This window comes from Notolabrus celidotus, chromosome 12 (genome assembly GCF_009762535.1).
Source record: "Notolabrus celidotus isolate fNotCel1 chromosome 12, fNotCel1.pri, whole genome shotgun sequence".
NCBI classification, from domain to species: domain Eukaryota; kingdom Metazoa; phylum Chordata; class Actinopteri; order Labriformes; family Labridae; genus Notolabrus; species Notolabrus celidotus.
Window position 1 is genome coordinate 9,212,288 of NC_048283.1, and position 24,268 is coordinate 9,236,555.

The 24,268-nt window shown below is 39.2% G+C and overlaps 1 protein-coding gene across 2 annotated transcripts in view; it reads left to right on the forward strand.

The window, feature by feature from the left end:
* The window catches only part of LOC117823331 (mannosyl-oligosaccharide 1,2-alpha-mannosidase IA), a 292,819-nt gene that overhangs the window by 259,968 nt on the left and 8,583 nt on the right, over window positions 1–24,268 (forward strand). Inside the window, exons 6-9 of one of the 2 annotated variants that reach the window (XM_034698484.1) lie at window positions 6,228–6,354; window positions 6,520–6,613; window positions 9,066–9,181; window positions 14,676–14,895. In XM_034698484.1, coding sequence (XP_034554375.1) covers window positions 6,228–6,354; window positions 6,520–6,613; window positions 9,066–9,181; window positions 14,676–14,895 — 557 coding nt within the window. The remainder of the gene's footprint in view (window positions 1–6,227; window positions 6,355–6,519; window positions 6,614–9,065; window positions 9,182–14,675; window positions 14,896–24,268) is intronic. The other variant, XM_034698485.1, reaches the window with a different exon arrangement.

A 24,268-nucleotide genomic window follows, 5' to 3' on the forward strand; every position in this document is an offset into this window, starting at 1 on the left:
TTTTCCATGTGTCTGGATTTGGGTTCTACGCTTTTTCAACTTGTATAAGAAAGTAAAAAGGAGAAACTGATGAGTGGTGGAAAATGTGCTGTTTCAGTAACAGAGGCAGTTAAATTATCCCTGCTGGCCTGACTTTACCTCTGTTTCTCTGTGTCTGGATTTGGGTTCGACCCTATTCACACAACTTTAGAGATCAAAGCAGCACCTCTTTTTTGTTGATTTAATAGTTTTTTTCAGGAGACTAATAGAGACTTTTATAGGGAACTGTGAAACTTCTCTAAAGTCGGATTTTAAAGAGTTTATTAAATCCTACAGGATACCCTCCTCTTCCTCTTATTTTCTAATCTTATAAGAAACTTCCTGGCACCTCTGTTGTCCACCTGCTTCCAATTAACCTAGCAGCCAAGCCGGACAGCTGCTGGCAGATTTAATTACCTTTTTCCTACACTTAATTCCTGCTACATCACCAACATGGGTCTGCACTACAGATGGGCAGGAGGAACCAGGCTGCCCAGAGTCTGCTCATGTGGGGTCTTTGGAGTGACTTGCAGACACACAAACAAGCATATCTGCTCTACATTTGCACACACACATATGTCAGTTTATAGGAAAACATATTCAGGGTGTAACAGAATGTAAACAGGCAGTGAGTTCAGTTCTGCTGCTCAGTCTGTAGCTTGACAGAAGGCGGGATCTATTCCTATTATATCCTACATGTGATGTAGTAGTGTGCTTTTGCATGGTACTTAATATCATGTTATTGTGGTTATGTTTACATGACTGACAGAAGTATGCTCATTACAAGTCAGATCTCTGAGAAAATTACAGAAAAACATAAATGTATCCTTTTTTTCAGCAGTACCACATTTTGACTGCTGGTTTGTTAAACCAAACCATTTTATAACACATTTAAAACATTCATTAGGGAAATAATCAGCTGCTTCAACAAAAATGAAAACATTTGCTTGATGCTTTTCATTTGAGATTCCAGTTGGGGGTGTCTCAGGAAAAACACTCCAGCTTTTACAGTTCTATCCCACTTTACCAGCCCTCTATGAGAGAAGCCCTCTCAATGTGCAGGAGTAAATAAACATTTTTCTTATTTATATTTAATTTCACTCAGAGTGCCTTACAAATAGAGAATTTAAATAAAGTCAACTTAAAGTAAACCACTCCCTGTGGTTAGAATGCACTCCCAGATGCTCCTAATAGCACTTTAAGTCCAATCAAATGAAGATAAGAGTTTTTCAAGAGTGAGAAAAGGAATTCAATTTTTAATAAGAGCTTAAAACTCAATGGACTGACGTTGAGTTTGTGCTGTCATAGTTCAGGGTTGCGGGTCCATCGAAAGGATTTTCCCAAGCAACCAGCCTATATTTTGTACTCTTACCATGTAACAGCTAAATATTTAAACTTTGCTGGAAATATGATGAGGAGCTTGGTATCTATGAGGCACTGTCTTCTTTTACTGGTTAACTTTGGGCAACGGAGCAGCCCCAATGCTGTCACAGTTAGAGGTGAGAGGGGAGATCAATGACACAAAGAACTTCCATCAAATACAAATGTGCAAGTGCAGAACTTCCCACCCCAAAACGGGGCGGCAGTATCTCAGTCCATAGGGGCTTGCCTTGGGAACTGGAGGGTCGCTGGTTCAAGTCCCAACATGGACGAAGTTTGGCAAGTAGACCGGTGGCTGGAGAGGTGCTGGTTCACTTGCCTGGGCACTGCCGATGTGCCCTTGAGCAAGGCACCAAACCCCCAACTGCTCCGGGTACGCTGCTCTACACTGGTTGATGGCAGGATCCTCACTCTGACATCTCTCCCTAAGTAGCATGACCAAAAATAACACAAGTGGAAACATTTAATTCCCCCCTGGGGATTAATAAAGTACGTTTCTTTCTTTCTTTCTTTCTTTCTTTCTTTCTTTCTTTCTTTCTTTCTTTCTCTCTTTCTTTCTTTCTAAAACCATAACGATCGCGCATAAACAAACAAGCAGGTTGTCTCCCTACCTTCCTTTAGCATTCCCTTTAGTTACAGCAAAGACCCAGAGAAGGTACACTCCGCCCTGTGTCTACATGTTTGCCTACCTATGTTTTGTATCAAAGCAACTGGACCCAACCAAAGCACATCCACTGAATAATGGATGCATGGATGGATAGATGGTTGGAAAGTCCTTATTGATCCAAAACTGAGGAATTGTGGTGTCCTGCAGGAGATTATGAAAGCAAATACAGCACAAGGAATCAAATACTACACAGTAATAAATACACAGAAATACATACAGAGTAAATAAACCCAACATGTGTTGCAAGCAAGAAACACACTCTATACTATGGTACTTTAATAAATTAGAGTATAGAAAATCTGCAATACAAAGACTAAATCTGAAATTCAAGCATCCTTAGAGGGATGTTGTGTAGTTAATGTGCAATACGGTGCTCAGAGTTCTAACTGTGCAATGTGCAAGTACTGTCAGGCGCTAACAGCTTGGTATTTACCACAAAGGGAAAATAGTTCTGCGGGCACAAGAGCTTTTGAAGTGTGTTTAACTCCGAGTCCGCCCTGGATGATTTAAGCTTTTCTCTTATTTTGCAGAAATAGACCAATTTCCCCGATACATTACATCTGTTGTGTGGTATTGATTTTGGTTTGATTCATAATCTTCTCCACCTGATTATGTTTCTGATATCTGTGGAAGAGTGTAACAATGTGTTTGTAAAAGCTGATGAAGAGATTACAGGATGAGTGTTGTTTTGCAGGCAGCCTTTCTATTGTTACCCCGTCTTCAAACACACTCCCACCGTCCTTCACCTCAGCTTTGCTTCTTATATTCAATCTCCTTAAAGGAAGAATCAGATATGACTCCAGCCAGAGCCACTAATGATGTAGCCACAAACTTTTAATGGATGCATTCATCTTGAAGGCAAACTCTTTGATTCATCACTGCCCTCACACAACAGCCACCTTCTTCTCCCTTCATCTTCATCCCTTTCCGACAAACTCAATCTAATTCATTACAGGATGTTTGATCTCCTCCAGCGTCTATTAGGAGGATATGTGAAATCGTTTTTCTACGAGAGTCTGTCTCAGCTAATCATTGGCTCTGAAAACGCACATTTACTGAGAATTAAATCTGCAAAGTGACTCGGGGAAATCAAACAGAGAGTGTTGTGTTTTAATGACCTTGCTTGGTCAGAGTTCCGGGGTAACTTTTGAGTGCTGAAGATTACATTTAATTTGCTGTGCTGATAAGTTGAGTTTAATGAAACTTTACACAAACATCCATCACAGCGGGCAACAATGAATTTGCTTAATTAAGATAAAGTTCATTTCATAGCCCTCTGATGTGTTTATTTTTAGCAGGCTGGAATTAAATTTGCAGAGCACCTTGTAATTAATGTTTATGAAATGCAAGCCAAAGTCTGCCAAGTTCACTTTATATTTTATACAACTTAATTCAAACTAATTGAATGAAAACATCAGCACACCTTCCTTTCGACTTGTTATCTGAGCTCTCACACAGAGACCAAACACGAGGCTTGAATATACAGTATGAGCTGAAAGGTGACGTTGTTTGGAGAAGTTTAACTAACGGCCTCTTGCCAGAGTTATACATAACTTGATTTTATTTTAAAACAGCTTCAATTCCTTAATGTCTAGTATTCAGATATACTCAAAATTAGTTCATTATACGCAGCGGTTGTTAGTTAGCAACTTCAAACTTCTTTCACATCCTCAATCTGACAGATTGTTTAAAAATGCTGCTGAACATTTTGCTGTTGAACTGTTATAAAACCCTAAAATTACTCCAAAAAGTTCTAAATTTGAAAAAGTAATTACATTTGATATCAAGTCACACAAAGAAAAGTATTTACATTTGAGAAGCTGGAACCTACAAAGGCTGACAAGGGCAGATAATATGATGATCTTCATTGAAGATATGTGCTGCAAATGCAAAGTCCAAAATTAATGCAAAAATGCACTGTAAAATTAACCCTCCTGTTATGTTGCGGGTCAAATTGACCCTTTTTAAAGACTACTTCAAGCATTATATGCCTTCCAAACCAGCCAAATGCAGCATAAAAATCTGGGCAGCATGTGACAGAAGAGGTTTCGTGTTAATGCATCAACATCACTTCATAAAAAAAAAATTCAAATTGTAAAATAAAATAAACAAAAATGTATGTCATGTAAAACGATTGTATTTATATTTAGGGCTTTCCAATGTACATTAAAAAAAAGTTTTAACATTAATTTTAATGAAAAACGAGTGAGTTATTCTCATTGAACCATGATCTGTGAGAATTAAAGAACACCAATGGACTAAATCTTGATTTAAATGGTTAGTAATGGAGTAAAAAAATTTATTTAAAAAAAATCTGATTGGGATTTTCTTGGGGTTCTGACAGTTTTGGATAATTGAATATGCCCTGGGTCAAATTGACCCAGGAACATTACTGCTGTTCCAAAGAAACATACATAACAGGAGGGTTAATAAATGTGCTGCAAAAAGCTTAAACAACTGCATCAATCGTACATAAGCTGCTAATAAACAAAAGATGCAAAGCCAAAAACAAACAAAGCCAGAAAACAAATGCAAATGATGAACACTGCAAATTCAGATTTTATGTTTGCTATTTTCTGAAAAATATCCAGATGTTAAATTTTTGCTGATTCTGTTGAAAGCTTATTGTTTCATACGTTCCTAGCTTCAACTCTGCTGCTCTAAAAGTTGTAAAGTAAAGTTGAGGAGTCATGGTCCAACTCAAAAACCCCCAAATGACAAGCGGCATAAAAATGAAATAGATCAATACAGACTGGATGAAATGCATTACAGCCATCTCTACAGATGCAGAGTTATTGATCTCCATTTGAAAGGGAATAAAAAATGAGATGACAGTCTGTCTGTAACAACACATTACGCCGAGTCTGAGTGTAGGAGGACAGGAGATCCAACAGGCACTCAGAGACTTTCTTTGACTTTGTTCAGGTGCAAGTTCTGAATGTGAGGTTTAGTGTTAGAGTGAGGGAGAGTCTGCAAAACTGCTGTTAATACAAGAGGCTCATATGAAGCATTTGCTTTTACAGCAAAGTCAGCAGCAGAAAGTTTGACTTACTTTTTAATGAAACCTAGATTTAAATTTTTTTCTTTTTCCAAATGTTATAACATACCAGCAATCGTGCAGTACTAAAAGATTGAGAGTGCTTTAGGTAGTTTTTTTTGTTTTGTTATTTTGCAGATTCAACATATTTACAACTTGTACTTCACAAATCTTGAATTCAAAGTGTTTGTAACTCTATTGAAGCAAAAAAAAAATGCTCCCCATAATTCTGAGTCATTTCTTATACCCTAGTCACTTTCCCATCGTAGTCCTGATCTCTCAGGTTCTGAGATTGAGGAAAAGATCAACAAAGCATCACAAACCTAAGGAATTGTTTTAACCATTTGACAAAAGTTGACTCCTATAGAATAGTGTAATTGTAAGTATCTAAAGATAGTATCTGTCAGAAAGTTTATACTTATGTTGAGTTGCTGAAAGGACATAACAAATTGCATCAATTTCTCCTGATGCCTTTATATCCAAACTGAGGGAACTAAAGATGTCTGCTTAGACAATCTGTATAGACATATAGCATGTTCATTCTTCTTAATGATGCATCATGGGTGATTGAAGTGCAAGTGGACAGCAGTAAATATAAGTGTAAACAATGATTGAGATGCATTGTTATCTGATCACTTTAACACATGCAAAGATAGACTGCAGCTTATTTCAACACAAACATTTTACAGGGCCAAACACATCCTGATGCGTCCCCCAACAAGGATGTAGAGAGTAAACACAGGGATGGTGTTTGATTAGGTTTTGGTCTTGTCCCTTATGCTCCAACAAGTTGCAAATTTGTTTAAAAAAATATATATGTATAAGTTCTTGACACTTTATTTTCTTTGCTAGTCTGTGTTGCTTTCTATGAAGATGACTGCTGTGTTGACGGAAATGTGTTTCTTCATTCTGCTTGTTTTGTAGAACTCTTCAATTCATTTTGATAAGTGTTAATAGACTCACAGTATGTCTCTAGCGCCTTAATACAACCTCTGATAACTTTGTCTTTGGCATTGTTTAAATACAAGTTGTGTACACAGTCTTATGTGGATATTGGTGACTGTAGAGACGCCTGTGTAGAACAGTCAGGATACTTGTCTACCTGTTTCTGTCTTGTCTCTGTTGCAGTGGCACCAGTTGGAGCTGGGGCTGGGCCTCAGCCGGGAGCAGCATCCTGGCTGAGTTTGGGACTCTCCACTTGGAGTTTGTCCACCTATCAGAGCTCGCCAACAACCCCATCTACAGAGAGAAGGTACAATAAATACACCAGATCACATCTCTTGTTGTCCTGCTGCTATTTCACAGAGGTCTAGATTTAGTGTGAACATGTAGTTCTGGTTCAATGTCAGATATTTTCCAGCCTTGTAGCCATCTTTGTAGTGTAGTAATCTGATTGTATTTTGTGGTTTCTTTGCAGGTGATGAACATCAGAAAACTGCTGAACAAGATTGAGAAACCACACGGTCTGTACCCGAACTTCCTCAGTCCAGTCAGCGGCAACTGGGTCCAACGTAAGTGCTTAATTATTCTGGTTAATGTGAAAGTAATGAGAGATTATGAGTTAATCTGGGCTATATAAATGAGTTGAATTTGTAATGAAACACAAGGTCAATGGATATCTTACATGCTCACGATAAAATGTATCCCCGGACGTGGATCAAGATCTCAGTACAACCCTTTCAGTTCACTGTTCCTTATTTCAAATGTACCCTCCAACATGCCTGACTCTCTTATATTGGCATTCAATCCTTGACTCACCTCACATATCAAAGCTCTCAGCTGCTTGTCCGTGTCACCCGTTCGCCTCTTTCCTTTTTATTTTCAATATCAGGCTCAGAGCAATGCCTGTGTGACTCCCTTTGCTTTGGGTTATTAAAATGATAATGAATTCAATTACTTGAGAAATTGGATCTATCCGCTTTACCTGAGAGGAGGAGAAGAAAATACAACACTAGGACTGAAAAGGTCATAATCTGTATAATTACAGAAGCTAATTGTTGTGAGTGAGCGTGTACAGAAGCCGTGCTGTATACATTTATCTCCACAAAGTATAAATCTTTGCTGCACTGCTCTCTCTCTCTCTCTCTCTCTCTCTCTCTCTCTCTCTCTCTCTCTCTCTCTCTCTCTCTCTCTCTCTCTCTCTCTCTCTCTCTCTCTCGCTCTCTCGTCTGTTGGTGTCAAGGACAAACAAAGCAGCACTTTGATAACCTTGCGTGGGAGTAAGCAAAGGTGATGTGTGCATGCAATGAGAGGATAGATTTAGCCTCATGCACGCCTCCACCGCGATACCACATCCATCTTTATGAATTTGAATGTGGACTCAGAGCAGGCAGGAGGGAAATCAACAGCCACTTATTTCAATTTCCACTCACAAGCTTGAAGTGTGTTACATCATCATTTAGGTTTTAGCTTTCAGATAAACTATTTTCTGCCATCGGTGAACAGAGAGTGTGTGGTTTCACAGAACATGGACATGCAAAACCACGAGTTACCCAGAGGAGCACGAAAAAATAAAGGGTTTGAATTGAGACGATGCTCTAAGAATAGAGAGGCACTTTTTTTTTTGAGGTTTTTACTATGAGACACAAAAGCTTTTGTAAAACTGTGATTCAAGCCAACCAGGCAGGAGTTAGTCAGATGTGTTGGTCTGTAAGACTTGGTACATGAATGAAACTATGCATAAAGTAAGAATCTTTCAGACCAATTTCTTCTTCAATAACAAAATAAAATTGAATACATACTTTATTAAACAGCATGTATATCAAGGTTAACAATGGTGTAACTAATTAAACATTGTAATCTGGACCATAGACTGTATAAAAGCATTGACAGCACAACAGCTCCCCTGTAGTGAAGCCAAAACTTTTAGAGCTGTCCTTACTGACTGGATGCAGTGTAGGTCATGGAGCCCACCTACTTCATGATAACAGATGGGATGTGAGTCAAACTAGAACACTACTATACATACCAACGTATCTGTCAGAGAAGTTCACTTTTAATGAGTTATTTGATGCCTAAAGAGGAGCTGTGATGTCATGATTGACAGCTTTGTTGACTAATGTGAGCTCCTGCCAGATTAGCAGAGTAGAAGAAAAGATGATGACAGAAAAAAGTAGTGAATACTCATTTATTTTTTTATAACCTTGAGTGTCCACTTCAAACCAACACAAGAATGTGTTCTGCTGCAGAGTGTACCAACCTGAATGATCTTTATGTTTATGGATAGGTTAAACTTGGGCTTCAGTTAGCAGAAGGGATGTGATGTCAGTCTTATTGCTCTGCAAGCCAGCTCCACTGGAAATCTCCAGCTCAGTATATCAGAGCCCATTGTGTGCAGTTTTTTTTTTGGCTTCACTTTTTTACAGTCGGATGAAGGCGCACCATTCACATTTATATACAGTGCTCAACTCAACTCAACCTTATTTATATAGCACCTTTCATACATGAAAACATGCAGCCCAAAGTGCTTCACAAAATAACAGAGACAGAAAATAACAGCAATGGTAAAATTTAAAAAGGCATTATTAAAAAAAAGTTAAAAATAAGGTAGAGTTAATAAGAGCAGATGAACACAAGAAATAAATATATAAATAAATAATTAATAATTAATAATATTTTTTATAAATAAGTGTTAAAGCAATGATTAAAATAATAATGATTAAAATAATAATTAAACAATAAAAATACTAAAAATAAAAACAGTAAGTGATCTAGACCTGTATTAATTGCGTAAAAATGTATGCTAAAAGGTTTAAACATGCAAGATTTCATCCATTTATCTTTGTTCATTATCAGTCTTTCAGCTTCAAACTGACATTTCGAACATACAGAACTACAAGAAAGTAAAAACATCAAGACTTTTCCTTATTACATTCAAAACTTCTCAAGACCTGTTAATGCCCTGAGGTAAGACCTGTGTGTGAGTGACCCCACTGAAGATTTCTCCTTTGCTCCCCCTCTTAGATCACGTTTCCATCGGTGGTCTCGGGGACAGCTTCTACGAGTATCTGATCAAATCGTTTCTGATGTCAGACAAGATGGATGATGATGCAAAGAAGATGTACTACGGAGCCCTGGAGGTATGGAAATTTCAGTCTTAGTCATCACACTGAGGGATGGCTCTCAGTAGGGGTAGCCTTCCTGTTTGAAAAAAAAAAAAACTACATCAGTTATCATCCCTTTCCCTTATAGCCAAGACAGAAAAAAGACTATAAACAAAGGAGGTGACAGCAGGAACATTTCAATAAGTTTTTAGGGAGGGGAAAGTGAAGGATGAGTGAAGGATAAAACATCTTACACCCTTTTCAGACATTGAATACACTTCAGACTTCATTCATCTGCTACACTGGATGCTTCTTTTTATTTCATACGTAGGTGTCAGTTATGTAAATATTCCTTGTGGCTTTATTTAAACATGACAGAGTCAATATGGAAGGAGCCAAAATGCCTTCATGATATGTTTGGGAACAGTTTGAGTGCAGGAGGGAGTGTTAAAAAAGAGATGATACCAGGGAAGACTTGAACACAGAGGCTGTGTTACAGGATAATAATCCGGATTTGAAGAAAGTTTTCTGCATTTGAAGCCTTCATTAATGAGCTTCCTGAGGCTTGGCTGAAGGATTCTTGATTGATGAGGGTACGTTGTTTTTTCAGAGTGAAGTGTCTGATAAAAGTCTTATCTGATTCATTATATTAGGTCATTAGGCAGTGAATGGCTGCCTGTTGAGCATAAATAGATAAGGTCTTCAGATGAGACTTTAGTCTGATTCATGTTTTCTCAAAATTGATCAAAAGTTTAAACCCTATATTTGATTGAAAATAGAGCAAATATAATATTTTAAATGTTGAAACTGAAAACATTTTTGTTTTATGAAAAATAGAGGCTCATTTTTTAAAAAGGCAAGATGTTTCAAAACAGTTGGGCTAAGGGCCTGCTGTTGTAATATGAGCAGAATGTTGCTTGGCATTGTCTTTCTGAAATTTGCAAGGTCTTCCCTGAAAAAGACATACTCTGGATGACAACATTTGTTGCTCCAAAACCTGTATATACTTAACCTTCCCAGATGTGTAAGCTATGCATCACCATACAATCATAGCTGCTGGCTTTTAAACACAAGTTGAGTGGACCACCCAACTTAAGACATGGTGTCCATGATTTCCAAGGAGAATGTCAGATTTTGAGTCAGCATTTCCCCTCAATCCTTCTTAAATGGGCTTTGTTACAGATAATTCACCTAATGTTTATGACTTATGTTAATCTATTGTTTCCTCTTTGCATGGTACAGTTAAGACCTGCATTTGTGGATGCAGTGGTGAACTGTGTTCACAGACCTTGGCTTTTTGAAAGTGATTTTGAGCCCATGCAGTGATTTCCACTTTAGAGCTATTTGCTCACCCAGTGTCTAACAGAGTGTTGACTCTCTTCCCATCTTTACCTCTGATGGACTTGGTCTTTCTGGGATGCCCTTTTTATACCCAGTCATGCTACTAACCTGTTTCAACATTTGTACATACACAGCTATGTGAAAGTGGCTATCCATCCATTATCTTGACCGCTTACCCCGTTAGGGGTCACAGGGGGCTGGAGCCTATCCCAGCTGGCTTCGGGCGGAAGGCAGGGTACACCCTGGACAGGTCGCCAACCTATTGCAGGGCTAACACAGAGAGACAGACAACCATTCATGCACACACTCAGACCTACGAGCAATTTAGAGTGACCAATCAACCTGGTGAGCAGGTTTTTGGACTGTGGGAGGAAGTGGGAGTACACGAAGAGAACCAACGCATGCACGGGGAGAACATGCAAACTCCACACAGAAGGCACCTGCTGGGCCAGGGATCCGAACCAGGAACCCTCTAGCTGTGAGGCAACAGTAGATCTGAAACATGTGATGTTTAAAACCAGGGATTTTATGTAGAAGAGCTTCTCTATCTGATTTAAATTCAGTGGATCTTATTCCGGAGACCATGCAGAACTGTTATATACCCTCATACAATGGTTATATACAGTTAGAGTGTTTTGGTGCCAGTTGTTCTCAGTGGGCCGGACCTAGATGAAGGAAATAAGATAACATTGTTAAGACTCCTGGTGTTTCGTAATGTGATGAGATTGTAACTGCCTTGAATATTTATAAACTGTAATGTAAAGTGAGAGTGCCTTCACTCTATGCAGAAAAGAGTCTGTGCACATATAAATCTTCAGCACAGTACGCATATGCATTAAAGTACATCCAAAACTGTCTATGTTCTTCTGTAATGAAGATAACGTGGGAATAAAGCACATTCCCTCTGGCTGCAATTACAGTAACAGAGACAATAACTTAAGATTGCCATTGAGATTTCCTCACTTCTCATCAGAGGGTCAAGCCAGAGGCTCAACTACTAATTACAGCTTCTTCTTCTCCCCTGCGACTTAATATTTAAACGGCCAAGGACCCCCGTGCTATCTAAATTTAGTTATATACTATGTGTTTATACAGAGATCCAAGGTGAGGCCATGGCACAACTCATTATCTTTGGCATTCAAATAGAAGCACATTACTAATTAAAACAGCGTTGAATGAAAGGACATTTTCCAATTATCCTATGCCATGATCACTGCTAACAACAGCTAATTAGCAAACTTATCATCAGACTCATCCCTCAAGAAGAGGTTTTTCTTTCACTAAGAATATTGTTGCATAATGTGCATGTTACTTTGTTTGATTGTATCTTTATCAAATCTAACTTGCATGAAAGAAGTATTTCACAATAGAATTTGGGATAAAAACATCCCACTCTACCAAACCAATTGGACTTTACACATGAATCTGAAAACAAGCCAGTTTCTTTTGTCCAAGCCAATTCTGAATGAGCAGTATGAAAAAACCCGTTAGATCTAAGATTCAAAACAAAGTTAACACTTCTCATTACAAGCCAATTGTGTTGTATTGCATCTTATTTTCAAAAAATTGTATTCAAATGAAAAATGAGCAGCAAGCAGCAAAAATTGAGCGGGTGAAATGGAGTTGAGATGGGGAAAAAAAATGAAAATGAAAAGAGAGATGATGAGTCACCCAGAAATGATCTCTTTAGATGTAACTCTGGTTATATTCTGTCTCATAAAACATAAAGCACTGACAAGAAAGAAGCTGCAGAGAGGCAGAAATGCACAGAAGCTGTATTCGCAGTCTCCTCTGAAAAAGAAACTTGAGATTTCTTTCTTTCTCTTTTTGGAGTCACTCTGTCAAAGAAATCTCCCTTTCCTTTCCCCAGCCCCTTTTGTGTCTTGATCTTTTATTAAAGGAAGTATAGTGGTCCTGTTTTTTCTCAGCGTATCAGATGGAATCCCTCCGAGGTTTCGCTGCTATACAACACATACATAATTCAACATATAAATGCAGACAGGTAAAGTGTGGCAGCGTTGTCTTGTCTTGGACTTGTATCTTATTTTTGAGAAGATAATCCACATATACAGGCCTTTGTAGAAAACATACAGAATCCTGTTGGGTATTATGGATGCTGCCGCTTTGAATGTTAAAACTCACATTGTGTCTGTTTGCTCAAGGTACCTCTAAACTTGGTTGAGAATTTCTATCTCAGCCTGGTTTGTTAACTGGCTGTATTTATGTATAATTAGATGGAGGTAGGCGGTTGTTCTTTTTTTAGTTCACACAAGTCCACATTTAGAAGCCCTCAGAAACTAGGGGTTGATTATCAGCCTGGCCAATATTTCGGCATTTGGCCATTTAGCTGTATCAGTATTTTATTTTACCAATCACCAGTAAACCTTATTAATTCATTTCGGTTAAGACAAGACCAGTTGTGATTCTGTGGACACTAAGACTCTGCAAGTTACGGACTTCAGAGCAGTGAAGGGAGGCTGATTATTTATAATAATCCCTCCTAATTTAGATATATAACAAGACCCAACACTATTTACTATGTGCATTAAGTTACATAAGTACAGAGAGAGAGAGAGAGAGAGACAGAGAGAGAGAGAGAGAGAGAGAGAGAGAGAGAGAGAGAGAGAGAGAGAGAGAGAGAGAGAGAGAGTAGATCAAACATAACTGTTTGAAGTGTTTGCTGTATGTTTTTGTTGATTGTTACTGTTCTGGTTTTTGGTTTTAACTCTGTAAAGCACTTTGAATTGCCTTGCCTTGCCTAATTAAAGGGTGGGCTATTTTGACTGTGCAGTGGATGTGTCACTCCCTTTAGGTCTGTTTTCACCCACCACTCTGTCTCACGTAATGTTCCGCCAACGACTATTGCTACTTTTAGTTCTACAATTCTACAATTCTACTATTTCATTTAGCAGATGCTTTTGTCCAAAGCGACGTACAAGAATTTAGACTGGAGGGAAAACCCTTAGTAAGTGCGACAAAGTGCTTCAAGTTGATTGGCCACAGGTTCTTCCATCTAGTTAAGTAAGAAATTTGAGCCCTGGGTAATACATACACAAAAACTCATCTTTATTGCTGTTGCACATATTTATCTAGAGGTATTATTAATGAAGTAGCCCAGTTTAAGGAATGACAGGTCCAATTTCTAAATTATGATTTTTGTTTTTGTTTTTATGGGCTTTTTTTTTTTACCCTGATGGAGGAGACAGCTGAAGAGACAAGGAACGTAGGGAGAAGATAGGAGGGGGAAGATTTAAAGCAAACGGTCAAGGCCGGGATTCAAACCTGCGACCGCCACAACAAGAACCACAGTCTAAGCATACGGGGCGTGCTCCTCAACTGCAAGGCGAATGGTGCCCAAAATTTTTGGATTTTACTGTAATGCATTTTGCCTCCAAATATTGGTTATCAGTCTCATCTAATCAGTCTTGGTATCGGCCTTGACCGATATTGGTCGACCTCATCAGAAACTCCATGTTGTTAAACTCAGTCTAATCTTTGGTTGTGTTGAAAAGCACATTTTTAATTCATACTTTGTGGGTTTCTGAGTCCAAAAAGTGAGTTGGATGACATCATGAAGTAGAGGGAACAGAAAGCGTCAAGTTGCTTAAAGATGGGACTCTGGGACTCTGTGTTCAGCTCTTGAGTGACCCAGCACTTGGTACTTTGGTCATTATTGTGGTGATGTTAATTGTTGATGATGATAATAGAAGGTCTTAAATGGTTTGGTTGCCTCATTGTAGATGTTCCTCCTATATATATATATATATATATATATATATATATATATAAAAAAATCCTTATTTACTTTTGTGCATTGCCTTTACACTGCTTGGCAGTACCTGCACCCAAATTGACTTGAAGCACTTTGTTACTCATACTGATCTTGTTTCCTCTTGTCTAGATCTTCGCGTGTGTTGTTCTTGTTCTCATATGTACGTCGCTTTGGATAAAAGCGTCTGCTAAATGACATTGTAACATTGTAACATGTCAGTGAAGATGTCTCATCTCAGGGTTAATAGTAGTTGACAGTGATCTCTGTCTGTTAAAGTCTTTCTCCCTTTCCACCTTTTAATGTTTGGTACAAAAAGAAATCCTAATGCAGTTTGAGTTGAATGTAAAAGTTTATACAACAGTAAAAACATTGACATCAAGAGATTTAAGTATTTCTGGCTCTGTTGTGTTTCTGCAGGCGATCGAAGCTAACCTGGTCCAGAAATCAACTGGTGGTCTCACCTACTTGGCCGAGTGGAGAGGAGGGATCCTGGACCACAAGATGGGCCACTTGGCCTGCTTCTCTGGCGGCATGATTGGCATTGGCGCAGATGACGGAGCGCCGGAGAAGAGGCAACACTACCTGGACCTGGCTGCTGAGATCACACACACGTGTCACGAGAGCTACACTCGCTCAGGTGAGTGGAAATATCAGCATGCTGAGAGACTCTTTGCTTTGAGAGGCTGCACTGAGTTCAGTTCAGTTCAGGAGGCTGGATTTAGTTCAGGGAATGGCTGACTGTTCACGTTTGGGCTTTAAATGAAAAACGACAGGCTGAGAGAGTGAAATGACAAACTGAAGAAGGAGTTATGGAAGAAAGCTAGACATTTTTATCGGCTGTGGCAAGAAGTACTGAATTTTTCTACAATGCACCTTCCTTTAAACTTTAGGGATTTAAGAAGCTGTCTTTTTGCAAGTTCCTGCTTCATTTATTTGTGTCCTGCCCCACCTCTTACCATTTCTCTTTCCTTCTCTGTCACTAATCTTTCATCAGCAGCTGGTCTCAACTACATCTGATGTTTTGAAGTATTTCTCTTGATAGGTGATCTGACAGTAAACAAGGTTTGTTAATGATGTAGTGTTTCACAATGATCAAACACTAAGAAAGTGCAGAATGACGTCAACAGCAACCAGCTGCAGAACATAAAACAGCCATATGAATGAGAGGGTTCATCTTTATCATAAGACATCACACCTGGATCAACACATTAACGAGAGGGAAGTACTGACAGACCTCTCTTACTTTCTTTGATCACCTACAGCAGATCATGTGCCAGGCACTGAAGGCTATCAGATGTGCCTGAGAGCAACAAGCGATTGTCTAAATCATTGATAGTGTATGGGAATCTTATGTGAGTAAAATAAAAAAAATGTAATCAGGACAATCTTTGTGATGATAGGCTATTGCACCACAAATGATTCAAAGAAATTCAGATTTTTTTTAACTCTTGCAAATAAGCGAATGAAGCAAGAAGAGCATTGAGCGTGCTGCAAATCTGCGCCATTCGTACGCATAACTCGCTCAATCTGCCCAATTACTCAGGACTTCCACCAGATCCGTGTCCGGTCTGTCTCCGTGCGCTCTCATCCCTCAACACCCACTGGTTGCATCTTCTGAATGCAGCACGGAGCAGGACTGCCGGACAGCCGGACAGCCGGAGCCATGTGACCGAGGTTTTCCCACGGCAATCACTGAATCAAGGATTCTCCTCCTCCACTCCTCATCCATGTTATCTTTATGGTCCTCTGAAAACCTCTGACTTGATGATTTCAGGCCTGCCTCCGCTCTAAATGACATTTTGTTGTCATAGTTGAGTTAAAAACGATCTAACGATAACACAGAGTGTTTTATTCTGAAAATTAACCAGGTTTTTATTTTGTTTTGGTGCCTGACTTCCTGTCCCGCTCGATCTGCTCTGTGCTGAATTGATGTGTTGTGCTCCAACGTCCGGCAAAAATAGAAGTCTTGCGTATCTGATCCGTTGCGTTCCGACCTGCCAGATCAGAGATGCAGCTGGAAGCAGCGGAGCGGATCCAGTGGGGGTTAACACTTTGACTAGAATAGAAACCTATCAGATCCGGTGCCGTGACGGATCGGAGGCAGACCGGACAGACCGGACACGGATCTTGTGGAATTTGGCCTTTAGTGTCGTCTAATTCCATCATTTGCCTCGCCTGACAAGAAAACACATTTTTACATTGACTTTACATTGTAATTCACTCTTGTGGATGATTTTATTCACGTTTGGTCTGAACACAAAATTAAATTCAGGAGACAAGGAAGAACACTATTACCAAGCTTCAACCTATGAGGGTTGAAAAATGAAGCCTATACAAATGTGGTGAAAACTGCAGTTCCTCAAGGGTCCACTTGAGGCTCACCTGAGTCCCATTAACACCCATGTTAATGTTAATGAAGCCCATGCGAAAGTGTTATAAACCGCTATTCATCGAGAATCCTCTTGAGGCTGGCTGCAGAAACACGGGAAACCACATACACACCAATTAAAAAAAAAAGACGATCTTTGCAGCATTAATAAACATGCTTACAGCCTGGTTCAAAAGAAGATATTAAGATTAAGAGTTTTTGCCCAAATAAGGACATGACTGACTTGACTCCAGGACAGGAACATATAGCTGTTGGCTAAGAGGCTCAAACTCCACCTCTTTACCTCACACTCTGCCTGGTTGAGTTCTGCATTTCCAATATGGCTGCCGCCGTCGATTGGCTTCAAAACAGAGCTCAGGAACAGATGGGTGACATCACGGATACTATGTCCATTATTTATACAGTCTATGATTTAGACATGATTTTAGCCCAGTACAAAAAGCAGTTTTGGCTGATTGGCCCATTTCTCTTGAGGGTGAGTTGTTTTTATAACTTGTTCATTTTGAAGATATTAAATTTACAGGTCTAGCAAAATAAGGCATAATTAGGAACAGGCACATTATAGCTGTTAGCAAAGATGCTAAAGATCCACCTGAGCTCCACCTCTTTGCCTTTTGCTTGGTCGACTGATAGTTGGGTTGAGTCAGCGATTCTAATATGGTGACCACCCTCACTGGCTTCAGAAGCCAGTGGGTGACGTCACTGAAACTGTAATTTTTTTATACAGTACATGACCATTATACAGTTCTCTTTCCCATAACACTCAGTTTGACAGTATACGACCAAATGCACAAATATTAAACGAAGACCACAGCAAACTGAGTATTTAAATCAGGCAAAACCAGTTCAACTGTGATGTGCACCTCTCTGTGCAGGGTGTAAACATGGCCCTAAGGCTGCTCAGCCTTGCTTCAAATCATCAAAAATCCAAGTCAAAACTTGCCTCTATTCCCTCCTTTTACTTTCTGGCTCCAAATAAATCTTGATATTTTAACACAGCACAGACTGGCCCTTCTTAAATAAGCTGGTGGAATTTTACGGCTCATTATAGTTGTGGTGTACTTTAGCTGTCTCGTTAAGAAAGGTTACGGTGGCATTCGGAGGAAGAAAATTAAGAGTCTTGGAGAGCTGTATTGTAAATTAAACGAGCCTCAGGCGTTTTTCATTTTGCCCCGACTCCAGGAGAGGAGAGCTTTTCGGTTGCTTCACCTCAGCAGAGAGACGACAGGCCTAATAAGAAGCAACACGGAATTAAAGTTCTAGTTGGATTATTCTCTAACGTTTAGCCGCTTTAGGCAGCAGCAGTGGACATAAAGGGGTCACTGATAATCACAAAATGTTTAAATTCAGAAGAGAAAGAATAATAATAATAATAATAATAATAATAATAATAACTTTATTTATATAGCACCTTTAAAAACAAATGTTTACAAAGTGCTTTGACAAACAAAGCGTAGTTCAATAGCAGAGTAAACTATTTGACAGACAGGGAGGAGAAAATTTGATCAATGCAAAAATGCAACGCATGAGGTTAAAGGGAATACACGTCGATTAAACAGTATGGAGTGGTGTGACAATGGACCAGTAAATCATTGTTGAGAGGTTTTTCAGGGTACATGGATAAGAATTAATAAATAAACAAAGATAGATAAAAATTGAGAAGTAAATAAAAGAATTAAAAGGGCAATAAAAGAGGTTTTAAGAGTAAAAGGACGACATCACATCAGAAAAATTAGAAAAAGTGCAAAGGATGAATTAGGAACATTAAAATAATAAAATAAAAAAATAATTTAAACAATAAATAATCAAATAAAATAATCAAATACAATTTAAGACAATGAATTAGTTGGATTAAAAACTGAAATTAATAATAAAATAAAGTAAAAGCGGTTAGAAAGAGAAAAGAGAAAAGGAGAGAGATAAGGAGAGGAGTAGATAAATAAAGAATGGAAGAGCAAACATTAGGGATAAAAACTCTGAAGGGAAATTATAATTTGTTCAAACCTTTTTAATGACGGAGAGTAGAAGAGATGTGATATGGCTGCACTTAGAGAATGAAGAGAGGATGGAAAAAAATGCAAGACAGAAAAAGATGATGAAAAAGAGAGGAAAAAGCATGCCCACATTATTTTGGAGAGATGTTTGATCCCTTCTCTTCCCTGGCATCTGTCTTGGCCCCTGACAATAATCTCCTCTTCTAATTTCAAGCTTTCTCTCGCTCCCTCTACTGTTGGGTGGGCTGCACAGATTCATCCTGAAGTATTCATTCGCTTCCCTATAAGCTAATGTGACTCATACACTGAACGGGTTTCTTGATGCGCTTGAAATACTTTTGATCTGCAGGCCAAAAAGGCTTCTCTGGCTTTCTCTTTCAAAGTCCTCCACCAGGTTTCTCTTCACTCATTAAAGGGAATGGATGGTGCTTAGCAGCTCTTGGATTAGCAAGAAACAGAGAGAGAGAGAGTGTGAGATTTGCTCTTGGATGTGCGCAAAGTGGCTGCTATTTAGCTGCGTCTTAAATACTGATGCCATGACAACTCTCCTTCTGCTGCTGCTCTGGATCTCTGCCATCTTCACAGCAACACACTGTGGCTGGAAAATGGGGATATAAGAGACGCAGCAGGCGGAGGGAGAGGTTATAGAAGAGAGGTAATAGACTTGTAATGCTCGGCGTCTAGCATTGAGATGAATGAGCAATTTTCAATGGAGCACCTTGAGAGAGACTGGCGGCATGTTAAAGTGCTGCTGTCATGTCTTATATTTAACTCTGTCGACTTCTTAAAGGTGGAGAAAATAAACATTTGTTCTGTAATTCTAGATTTTCAGCAGGGAATGAACAGAAAATAGTACAAGCAGGTTCTATTGAAGGAATTTACTGAAGTGCTGCAAAAAAAAAAGCAGTTTGGACGAAAGAAAATGTGGGCAGGGGTGTTTTGTTTCGATGTAGTTCAGACCAAATGTTTGCAAGCGGTGTACTACTCATTTTTAAACTCTAACTGAAGTGAGCACGGTCAGGTCAATAAGTAGTAGGTAATTGTTGCTTTATATGTAGTGAAACTACAGCCACAACTTCCTTTTAAGATGGACTTTATATTTTTATTTTTACTGAAAAAGGATCTAGTTTTCACTATTATTTGCGTCATTTTTGATCTTGTTTGATTGGAAAACCAAAGACAGACAGGAGATGTTCGGGAGTTGAGAGAGGGAGGAAGACATGCAGCAAAGGGCTAAGGCTGTAAGTCGAAAATAATGGCCACTGGGTCAATAAAATTTACTGTATGAAATATGGATGTTGTCTCAGTGACATCACCCAAAAGTTTCTCAAGAGATGTTCTGAAACTTTCACAATCACTCCTCCATGAGTGTTGGACTCATTTTATTCAGTTTAAATTTTTTCCTGAGAATATTAAGCCTTTTGTTTTCTTGTTTTGTCTTCTCCCCCCTCCCACTGGAGCAGCACACCTGTGTGCTCTGACATCATCAGGCTCCTGCTGAGTTCACAGCTGAGGCAGATCAGCAATCAGTAGGATATTTAGGTTGTGAGCTATAGCAGCAGGCTGCTGTCATAACGTTGCAGCTCTTTGTCAAGGCAACACAGCTAAATGAACTGATAGAAACTTACTTCATCCAGCAGTTATGTAAGTTCGGGTTTAGCCCTTAGACTGTATTAACTGTAAAGCCTGAGGTGGGGAGAGCACACCTCTCCTCTCTTTCATGTGTATGCATGACAAACCAAGGCAGGGAGAGCACAAGTAAAGACCATAGACTGTATAAAATATTGACATAGTATCCGTGACGTCACCCATCTGTTTCTGAAGTGCTGTTTTGAGGCCAATCGTCAGCGGCAGCCATATTGCTGCTGTAGCTGACGATTGTGACATAAAGAGGCAGGTTTTGAGCCTCCTAGCCAACAGCTATAGTGTTCCCGCCTGTCAATCAAGTCAGCTGTGCCTCTCATTGGAAGACTCTTAATCTCAATATCTTCAAAATGCCACGTTAGAAAAAAAGTTCACCCCCTTTCAGTGAGTGCATCCAGACCACACTCATCTTTTGTACCAGGCTGTAAACATGTTTATTTCTGCTGTAAAGATCCGCTTTTTTGAATTGGTGTGTATGTGCTTTCTGGTACTTCTGGAGCCAGCCTCAAGCGGATCCTAGTTAAACTGCGATTTTTAGCACTTCCGCATTGGACTCATATTTTTAGACCGGAGGTTGCCGCTTTGTTTAGCCTTTTGATCTTTGGGTTTATGCTTTAGCTAGCAACAAGAGAGGTTTTGTTTGATATTGTTATTTTGTTGTTTTTTAAGAAAATAAACTTCTTGCAAGCTTACCTGCTCCTGTGTGCAGCCTGCTACGGGGTCATCCAACCTAAATTGTGCCTTAATCGAAAGTGCATCCAAACATCAACTTTTATTGTTGTAGGTTCTGACTTTGTTTCTAATCACGGCTAAACAACAATCATTTAGTCAAGAAGGATCCCTGAACGACGCCAATCATAGTACAGCAGCACACACATTACAATGGAAATTGTAGATGGGAGAGTAAAATAATTTTCTGTGTGTATGCATGGTATTCAAGTGTTTTCCTTCAGTTTTCACTTTCCTCATATAGGTTAAGGAAGCTCCAGAAGGAGGTGGATGATGTTCTGGTTTGTTCAATGCTTCAATTTTTGTCAACAAGTCTACAACTGAATTTTATGGAAAATAAAAAAGTGAAAGTATAGGTTTAAAACAACAATAAAATATGCAGTCATTAACAGGTGTCATCTTGCTGAACCTGTGTAAAGCCCACAGAGGTCAGTTTCTTGTAATATGTATTTCAAACTTGCTGCCAATTACCCGTAACTGTCTGTCTCAGGATTTCTAAATCATTAAAATGCAAAAGTTGTTTCCAATTTTCTTCCCTCAGCTTAATGAGATTGAGATTGAATGTGCATAATTACTGCTAATAAGCGCTGGCTGCCTTTTAAGAAAATGGATTCGATACCAAAAATGTACTTTGGCACCAGAGGCTCCAACTCCCTCAATCTAATTCTGAATTGTGTTTGGCACAGTTGGCAATTCATGAGAAGAACTTGCAGAAAAAGTCGATTGTGTTGTCTGTTGAAGAAGTGTAAGCAGTCCAATCACAAGCATCAACAAGTCAGAGAATTATTTCGCTCCAAGCAGGCAGCCAGAGGCAGGAAGCAGAGTGTGGAAAGATCCCTGTGGTGGTTTCGGAATCAGATACATGTAATGAAAAGTGTTGGAGAGGAAAGACTCTGAGCTGTGAAGGGAATCATTTGGCATGGTCTTGTTGTTGTGCTGGATGTGTTGATGCTGTGGAGGTGGGCTGAAATAATTAAGACAAAAGTCAAGGTATCGAGCAAGCTCACTGCTCCATGAGATGTTGGTCTTGGACGTGTGAGGAAGCACAAAAATGCATCTTTAGGAAAGCGATTCGATAGCACTAAAGTCGAGTGTCACGCTATGCCATTAATTTACAGCTGGTGGTGATGAGCTGGGAGAACGAAAGGCTTCCAACATGTTTCTTTGGCCTCAAGGATACACACAATTTGTTGGAAGAGTAACACAGAGTATAAATAAAACTCTGTTTACATGAAAACTCTACCTGGCACCTGTGAACATAGGCAGGCTTTGAAATTTGAAGCACTTTGAAGTGCTTTATGCTTGCTTTATAAACAAACTTGCCTTGCCAGTTTTCCCTCTAACTGATCTATTCAGCCACTATAAACTACATTTCCAAAAAGGTTTCATGGTTTGAAATAATTTAAACTCTTCATTTAATTAAAAATATAGAGCTGTGATTTTCTAGACCTCGGGTGGCACTGAGTTAAAAACAGGCATGGCTCTGTAGTGGAAATCACTGCATGAGCTCAAAATCACATCTAAAAACCATAGTCTGTGAACACAGTTTGTTTCTGCATCCACAAATACAGGTGAAAACTGTACCTTAAAGGTGCTGTGAGGAACTTTTGTTTTGTATCAATTCTGGCGCCCCCTTGTGGACAAATTGATACCTCTTATCTCTTGTCCTATACATGCAAAAGTAGAGTTTTTTAACAAAAGCCTCATCCTGTTGTGTTCAACAGTCAACTTTATCAGGCAATGTGATTATTTTCCATGAAAACAGTCAAAGAAAGGCTGTTTCTGAAGCAAGATATCTAACATCATCTGGTCTGGCACCTACCCCCTCAGGGCGGTTTCAGGCATTAAAAATTACAACAGGGAAGGTGTCAGTGTTGCTGCTGATGGACTTGTTTGCTATTGAAGGTCATAAAGAGGCATCAGTATCATTTTCAGTCTGTTTCTCAACCAGTTCAAAACTCCTCACAGGGCCTTTAAAAACTGAAAACCATAAATAAATAAGATCTTTAGAAACTTGAGGGGACTTCTCTGGGCTCGAGTCCACTTCACCCTCCGGTTATGTTGCGGGTCAAATTGACCCATTTTAAAGTTAAAAAATCTGAAAAAAAAATTATTAAAAGTATTTTTTCACTATGAAACTTCTTCTGCTTAGCTTAATTAGCGTTAATAACATATAAAACAAAAATTCCTTGCCCAAGGACACTTTGCCATTTGACTGTAGGAGCTGAGATCTAAGAGAGACATGCTTGCAGCCCTTAGAACAGTGCGGGAATAGTGGGTAGAGCAACTTCCACTACTCTATAACCCAGGTCCCAATGTCACAGTCGATGAAAGACGAGTGGCATTCAGAGGTTCCTTCTATTTTAGGCAATATATGCCTTCCAAACCAGCTAAATACAGCATCAAAATCTGGGCAGCATGTGACAGAAGGGGTGTCTCTTGTTCATGTATCAACATCACTTCATAAAAAAAAAATAATCAAGATGTAAAATAAAATAAACAAAAATCTATGTCGTGTAAAACTATTGTATTTATATTTAGGGTTTTCAATGTACATAAAAAAAAGTTTTAACATGAATTTTCATGAAAACAAGTAAATTATCCTCATTGAACCATGATCTGTGAGAATTAAAGAACACCATTGCACTAAATATTGATTTAGATGGTTAGTAATGGAGTTAATCATGAAATGAAAAAATGTGTATTGGGATTTTTGGGGGTTTTGACACTTTTGAATCATTGACCCAGGAACATTATTGCTGTCCCTAAGAAACGAACATAACAGGAGGGTTAAGATGTTTTTTTGGTCTGACAAGCACAAATTTTACAGTCTTTTTTTGAAGTCATGAATGCGGCATCCTCCACTCTCAAGAGGAGATGGCCCACCTGGCTTGTTATCGGCACACACATTTCATAACCAGCATCCATGATGGTATGAGAATGAATAAGAGCCCATGGCATGGGTAGCTTACACATCTCAGAAGGCACCATTGATGCATACAACAGCATGGCTCTGTAGTAGAAGAGTCCGGGTGCTAAACTGGTCTGCCTGCAGTCCTGACTTGTCACCCATTGAAAATATTTGGTGCTTGTTCTTGTCTTGTCTTGACCATGCTCAAGCACTCACACTCACTCCATAACGGACTCAGTGACCAGGTGGCTGTGCTGTCTCTCTCACTGACCTCTTATTTCAACATGATTGTCTGTTCCAATTGGCTGCAGCCACTCACAAACCCTCACTGACCTCAAAGAAC